Source organism: Artibeus jamaicensis, unplaced genomic scaffold (genome assembly GCF_021234435.1).
Source record: "Artibeus jamaicensis isolate MK-2021 breed Jamaican fruit bat unplaced genomic scaffold, CSHL_Jam_final contig_332, whole genome shotgun sequence".
Lineage (NCBI taxonomy): Eukaryota > Metazoa > Chordata > Mammalia > Chiroptera > Phyllostomidae > Artibeus > Artibeus jamaicensis.
The window spans coordinates 22,317,460-22,324,950 of record NW_026521788.1 but is presented as its reverse complement, the minus strand read 5'-3'; the positions used below and the strand labels follow the sequence as shown (position 1 = coordinate 22,324,950).

The following is a 7,491-nucleotide window of genomic DNA, read 5'->3' as shown; positions in this document are numbered from 1 at the left end:
CACTGTTTGCCCCAGACTCCTGCGTCCCAGGCTGCTCTACATGGAGAACAAGCCTCTGGCCTTCACAGTTCCCTTCCTGAGGGCTGTCAGCAGGGCCGGATGAGAAGGCGAGGACAGGGTGGGTGCTGGTGGGAGGGCGGAGAGTGAGAGGGACCTGTGACCACAGCTGGGGGCAGGGCAGGAAGTGGAGGTGATAGGAACAGTGGCCTGGTGATGAGCAGTGCGGTGAGCCTGCCTGGGGGGCTGACGCCGCCACTTCAGGAGCCTCCCGTGCAGAGAGGCAGTGTCTGTGTGGAGCGGCTCAACACCGGACCCCAGGTACGGGGGAAGCAGAGGGCCAGGGAGGCTGGGGGTCCCGGGGAGGGGACAGAGGGGCCTGGAAGCAGGCTGCTCCGCAGGAGGAAGAGCCCCGTGGAGCAGGAAGTGCTGTCACACAGGAGACTTGGGTCCAGACGGCGCTCGGGCGCTCGTCACTGTACTCACTGGGTGGCCTCATGCTGACTCTGGGCCTCAGTTTGCTCATATATAAAATTAGGAAGTTAGGATATAGAGCTCTAAGACCCCTTAAACTCTTGACAGTTCTAAGAAAGCTGGAAATAGGCTTCCTGGGAGATAAAAGGATGAGGGCTAAGATGGGAACTGAGTTCCTCAGCTTGAGGGTAGGAATGGTGCTGGCCTCCTGAACGGGATAATCCGAGGGCCTTTGAAAGACTCCCTTTATAGCCCACTTTCTGCCCTGGGACTGCCACGCTAGTCACCAGTCAAGTCACTCTTTTGGGTGCAGCACAGAAGGCCAGCTAGAACACGGGAAGTTCCTGCCTCCCTGCAGTGCCCGCATCTCAGAGAAGCTGCTGGCCTGGGCGGGCAGGTGCCAGAGGGGGACGGCCTCCCAGGAGCTCAGTGTGCACAGAGGTAGAGAGAGGAGATTCCAGATCATAAGCAGGCCCAGGTGAGATTCCAGGGCCACTTCAAAATGAGAGAGAACCTTCTAACTAATCGTTGTGCGAGAGTGAGTACAAGACAGCTGGTAGCCACGCCGCAGTTCCACAGAGCGAGGCAGGGGAGGCCAGCGAGGAGACGTGCCCATCAGGAGGCCTGGAGAGCAAACCTAAAGGCCCCTCCCCACACGGGATCTAAGGGCATAGCCGATGGACAGCTTTTATTCTAGACTTTAGTCTGATGATCTTCCGCGAGGCTCAGGGAGGGGCCCCAAAGGGGAAATGGGAGAACAACAGTGATGCGCAACCTCATTTCTTTTCCATTTACGTTAACGACTTAGTGGGAAGCAGAGGGAATGAAGGAGGTAGAATGTGGAAAGCATGGCTTGTTCTGGGGCCCGGAATGGCACTTCCTCAGAATCCAGTCTTCTCCAGAGTCCCCAGGTCCATTCCAAAATCTGCCACAGCTGCTCTCTCTTCCCCTCCTGTGCACACAGAGCCCCTCCCCGCCAGCAGCCACCGTGGAGACAGAGCCATCAATCCGGATTCCCAATAAGCCTTAAATAGTAAAATCCCAGCAAGGGGCTCCTTCTAGCTATGTGACCTCCTCTCTAGGCCCGTTTGTACACTGTGGGAGGCGACCGGGTTTGCAAAGGCCACTCCAGCTCTGGCATTCAGTGACTTAAGAGCTACCTCGTTCCTTCCCCATTGTATGTGCCCTGATCTCCCGCAGTGGCAAGGAAGGGTCAGCCACTCTGCATGCCTCTGCGCCCCCAGCTTCCTGGAGCCCAAACTCCTGCTGTCTCCACAGCTCCATGGCCACCAGTGTGTTCCCCTTGGGCATCCTGCTCCTGCTGCTGCCCACGCCTGCCCCTGCCCCCTGCTATACTGCCGCACGTTCCGAGTGCCAGCGTAATAGGCAGTTCGTGCCTGGCTCGTGGCTGGCAGGGGAGGGTGTGGATGTGACCAGCCTCCGCCGCTCAGGCTCCTTCCTGGTGGACACACAGCACTTCCTACGGCCCGATGGCACCTGCACTCTCTGCCGCAACAGCCTGCAACAGAACGCCCTCCAGCGCCTGCCCCTGGCGCTCACTCACTGGCGCACCTACAGCTCGGCCTGCCGGCGCCATGTGGCCAAGGCCCAGACCAGCTCCATAGAGGATGTGGCCAGGGATGCGGCTGCCAGCATCCGCAATGACTGGCGAGCAGGACTGGAAGTGAATCCCAACCCCGGCTCCAGTGCTCGTGTAGCAGTGGCCGGCTCACATTCCAAGGAGGCCAATTTTGCAGCCCAGAAAAGCCAACAGGACAAGTACAGCTTCAGCACCGACTCAGTGGAGTGTCGCCTCTACAGGTCAGTGCATGGGGATGGTGGCAGAGGGGGCTCGAAAAAGTTGTGGGAAATTCTGGGTGGCCTGGGAGCCCTGGAATGGCAGAGTGGGGACTCGAGGCTGCTTCCGGGAGGAAACCACAGCCCAGGTTCTCACACACCAGGGGCCCAGTGCCCGGTGGCCCGGGTCGGGAAGAGCCCAGGGAGCAAACAGGTGGGGAGGGGGCAAGGCTGTGCTGAGAGCCCCAGCGTGGTGTCTTCGGGCCCACTGAGCACCGACCCCTCTTTCCTGGGCACTGCCAGCCTTCAGTGGGCAGGAGACCTGGCTGGACCCCTCCCATCGCCGGGCCTCCTTCCATCCAGTCACGCCTACTGGCCGAGCTCTGTGCTGGCAACTGGGACGACAGTGTTGAGCAAGAGCAGTCACGGCGCAGCCCTCGAGGGCCGAGGCCCCGCGCCTGAGAAATGCATGGTCTCCAAAGGCAGCCCCGAGTCGCCCGCCCTGACTTCTCACACTGGGAGGCCACGGGTCCCCCACAGTGAGACATGGGACCTCCTGTCTGCCTGGCCAGGGACATCAGGAGCCCAGGCCTACGGGGCCCATCGAGGGGACAAACAAAGGCCACCAGACTGGGTCCAAAGCTAAAGGGTTACCATCAGTGCAGTGCCATTGCTTTTATCATTAGAAAACAAAAAGGAAAGACAAATCTTTATTTATTTTGAAAGGGAAAAGCAAAAATGGCTCAACAAAGTAGCTAGGTCACTGAAGTGCTATAGACAGAGGGGGTTTCCTGGGTCCAGGTCCTAGTTCTGCCACTTACAGGTGACCTTGGCAACCTTGAGGGACTCAAGCGCAGTGGCAGAGACTCCCCGCTGCTGGGCCCACCTGACGTTTGTCTCTCCCCTCCCCGCAGTTCTCACCTGGTGCACGCTCCACCGCTCCACCCTGATTTCAAGAGGGCCCTCAGGGACCTGCCGCCACACTTCAGTGACTCCACCCAGCCCGACTACCTCAGACTCATCTCCAACTACGGCACCCACTTCATCCGCTCCATGGATCTGGGTGGCAGGATCTCTGCCATCACCGCCCTGCACACCTGCGAGCTGGCCCTGGACGGGCTCACAGCTGACGAGGTGGGGGACTGCCTGTCCGTTGAGGCCGAGGTCAGCATAGGCGGCCGTGCCAGCTCCTCGGCGGAGTTCAAGGACTGTGAGGAGAAGAAGAAGCAGAGCAAGATGACAACCTCCTTCCACCAGTCCTACCGGGAGCGCAGGCTGGAGGTTAAAGGCGGCCACCACACCTCCATGCCCGACCTACTGTTTGGGAACCACGTTGGGCCCGAGCAGTTCACAGCCTGGGTGACCTCACTGCAGGACAACCCCGGCCTGGTGGACTTCACCCTGGAGCCCCTGCACGTGCTCCTGGGGAAACAGGACCCACGGCGGGAGGCGCTGCGGCAGGCCATCAGCCAGTACGTGACACACAGGGCCCGCTGGCGGGACTGCAGCCGGCCCTGCCCCCCGGGGCAGCAGAAGAGCCACCATGACCCCTGCCAGTGCGTGTGCCATGGCTCCGAGGTCACCAGCCAGGGCTGCTGTCCCCGGCACAGGGGCCTGGCCCAGCTAGAGGTTAAGAACTTCCAGGCAACAGGTCTGTGGGGAGACACATTTACTGCCACGGACGCCTACGTGAAGGTTTTCTTTGGAGGCCAGGAGCTGCGGACGGGCACTGTGTGGAACAATAACAACCCCCAGTGGACGACACGGCTGGACTTCGGGGACGTGCTCCTGGCCACAGGGGGGCCCCTGAGGGTGCAGGTCTGGGACGCGGACAATGGCTGGGACGATGATCTTCTGGGCACCTGCGACCAGACCCCACGGGCTGGCTCTCAGAAGGTGGAGTGCAGCCTGAGTCACGGCCGGCTGAAGTTCTTCTACGATGCCAGATGCCTGCCTCACCTGACGGGGGGAACCTGCCTAGATTACGCTCCCCACCCACTTCTGGGGGAGTCTCCCGGAAACCGGAGTGGAGCTGTATGGTGACAACAGGGGTCCTTGAGGGGGCCTGTGTGCCTGGACTGGAGGGGCCCTCACCCAGGGAGCCAGGGCCCCTCTTCCTACCCCCACTAGACAGATGGAACACGGAGGCCGTTTCTCTTCAGTGAGGCAGCTGAATTCACAGGCCAGCCCTGGGTCTCCCTGTCCAAATGGCCTTTGCTCTCCACTGTCCTCGAGCCCAGGAAAGGAGCAGGGGCTGGGCCACGCGGGCTTGGGTCAGGTGCTGCGCAGAGGCCAGGAGGCCGTCCCCTCCAGGCTGCTTGGTGTCACTGAAGAGCTTCCTCGCAGTTCTTTATAACACGGTGAGCCGCTCCTCCTGGTAGACCTAACCCCTCCATCCCAGCGGCCCTGTTCGCCGTCGTCTTGCCCACCTCCTTCGCCTCTCAGGCGACCCAAGGGCTATTGTGACCTGTCCCATTGTGCACACAACCTGCCAGAGTACCAATAAACCTGACATGATGACAACTATGGTGGTGGTGGTTGTGGCAGGGGACGGCGTGGGGACCCGACACAGCCCCGGAGATAACTTCTGCTCTAGCAACCCCATACAGCGGACAGGGTCCCCGCTCCAGCGGCACTTTTGTTGAAAATGTGGGGACCCAAAATATTTTACTTTCCCTGTAGCTCTCCAATTTGAGAAACAGCAGCATAGACTTGGTGATAAATGGCAATGGACGTTCGGCTCCCTGCTGGGAGACAATAGGGGGCGGTGAGGACTGTGGTGAACTGCAGGGCACGTGTGGCATCTAGGGTGCTGTCTTTTACAGGCCATAACGTATCTGGGGCAGTTTGGAAACTCTGACTTGCACAGAGCCCATTTGACAGGCTGAACGAAGAAGGTGGTGTCAGAGGTTTTCCTGGCCTTGGTGTGCAGTAAACGCCAGAGTCTCGGGGTCCGGTATCAAGTGAGCGGGTCTTCATTTCCTGTGCCTGGGACACAGGCCTCAGAACAGGGCGGTGGATTCTGCACAACCTCCTAGACGTGCTGGTTTGGGGCCGTGCGCGGCTGAGGTCAGAGGGGCTCAGGGCGGCAGCGCAGCCCTGCCGCCTCCCTTTGAAACTACCTATAAATTGAGCCCCTTGAGGTTTATGTGGACCCTTCAGGTCCAAAGTCCCAAAGTGACACCGGCCCTGAGCCCTGCAGTGGAGTAGGAGGGACGGACGAGCTCTGAAAGCCAGTTTAAAACCATCACTCTTAAGGTGTTTCTGCTCACAGCCACACACACACACACACACAAGGGCAGAAGAGAACTCGTGAAAATTCATGCCAGCTGCAGCCACAACTGGAAATAAACATGGGTGGGAACTGTCACCGCGCTCTCTCCTGCCATCGTGGGGACAGCAGGGGCGGGGCAGACCTGGCTCAGGGACGTTCCCATGGGGTCAGTGACCCCACCAGGTCCCTCTGCTCCCTGAGCCTTGGTTTCCCCAAAAGGACAGTCTTTGTTTTACTCTCTTCTCAGGGCACCAGGGGCTTTGCTAGAAGGCCGGTGCTATAAAAGGGTCCTGAGAGGTCGTCTGGCCAACTGCTGTGGTTACAGAGTCAGCGGCAGAGCCAGGCCCCCTCAAATCCTGGGCTCCACCCCAAGTGCAGCTTTGGAAAGGACCAGAGGACGCAGAAAGGCCGGCTCTTGGGGGAACCGGTGAGAAATGACCAAGGACAAGGAAGGGCCAGCTCCTGTTGAGGGGCCACCTGGAGCCCTCAGCCCTGACATCTTTGCTTCCACCTCACACTGAGATACCTTGTCACACCTGAGGCGCCTCATTTGCTGGGAAATTCCCACTTTACCAGATCCCTCCCATTTACCCTCCGGGTCTTGTCTGTGCCCTGCTCTGGCCCCGGGGCTGCCCTGTCTGACTCTGTCACTGGGCAAGATATGGGGGAACTGAGGGGGAAGATGTCAGGCACATACTCCCCTCAGTGTCCCTCAGCGAGGTGGCCTTGTGTCCCTCTTCCTTTCCAGGGGTCTCTGGCTCTTTCTCACTGGATTCCAGCCACTGCCCCTCCCCCCATGCTTCAGACCTCGGGTGGGAACGGCTCCACAGCTGTGAATCCCGAGTCCCCCCGCACTGTCCCGCGTGCCTCACCACGACCCCTAAACCTTTGTAAATAGACCCTTTATGAGCAACGCCCCCACATTATTATCATTTGACTATCCCACGGGCCTCTGCCGCAGTCCGGATGTGCCCCCTCAGTGGCGTCCCAGGTGGCGCCATCGGGAGGAGAGTACGTGGAATCCCTGCCCTTACAAAGGAGGCCCCAGCGAGACCCTCTCCCCTTCGCACCATGTGAGGGTGCAGCAAGAAGGCACCGTCTGCGAACAGGGCGTGGGCCCGCTGAGTCTGCTGGCACCCCGGTCCTGGTCTTCCAGCCTCCAGAACTGAGAGAAATAAATGTCTGTTGTGGAAAAGCCACCTAGTCTGTGGGACTTTGTTACAGCAGCTCGAACGGATGGAGACAGCTTCCCATAGGGACCCTGCTGATACCATCTAGGAGTCCTGGTGGGACCAGAGCACGCACCCCTCCCACCCAGGAGCTGAGAATGCCTGGTTCTTGCTCCCCCAACCTCTCCTGTAATGGCTGGGTCTGCTGGTTAGAGGCACCTGCCCAGGTGTGGGTCTCTTCAAAGGAGCCAGGATCGGAGTGCAGCCATTTGCGTGGGAGGCAGTCCCAGGAAGCCCCAGTAGGGGGAGGGGGAGGAGCCAGAGAAGGGCAGGGCCCTAAAATGTGCATCAGCAGGCAAGCCTCTGCTGCGGGCAACCAGAGCCAGTGAGGGACTCGGACCTCAGAGTCACCGCAGCTGGGGATGGAGGGAACTGGGCACCCACACCCCACACCCCACCTCCCTCCCGTCACTGGTTTCTCTTCTACTCATTTCATCCAGCCTGGGTTCTAGTGCTGGCAACTACAAACCCTGGTTGGTGACACCGTCCCATCCTCTTCCGCCTCCCTGCTGCAACACCCCATCCCCTTTTCCAACCACACCCCACCCACCCCTGAGGCCCTTGTTTGTAGAATCATCGATCGACCATCCCCGGAACCTCCCTCTGCCTCCCTCCCTAGGACATGAAGTGGCATCCTAGGGGGGGACCATTCCTGGTTCCACCATTCAGCTGAGGACCTGCTGTGAGCTGGCCCGGGGGCCAGTGAACAAGCCGCACAGA

At 60.0% G+C, this 7,491-nt stretch overlaps 1 protein-coding gene across 3 annotated transcripts; it reads left to right on the top strand.

Moving 5' to 3' along the window:
• Positions 1 to 213: 213 nt before the first annotated feature.
• Positions 214 to 6,515, top strand: PRF1 (perforin 1). 3 transcript variants are annotated; one of them, XM_037130664.2, is made up of 3 exons: positions 214 to 318; positions 1,750 to 2,292; positions 3,183 to 6,515. In XM_037130664.2, the coding sequence occupies exons 2-3, from the start codon at positions 1,754 to 1,756 to the stop codon at positions 4,309 to 4,311; spliced, it is 1,668 nt and encodes a 555-aa protein (XP_036986559.2). In that variant the 5' UTR covers positions 214 to 318; positions 1,750 to 1,753; the 3' UTR covers positions 4,312 to 6,515. The 3 variants fall into 3 exon arrangements, with proteins under 3 accessions (XP_036986559.2, XP_036986560.2, XP_036986558.2); XM_037130665.2 differs by having other exon boundaries at positions 1,716 to 2,292; XM_037130663.2 differs by having other exon boundaries at positions 1,672 to 2,292.
• The last annotated feature ends 976 nt before the right edge of the window (positions 6,516 to 7,491 follow it).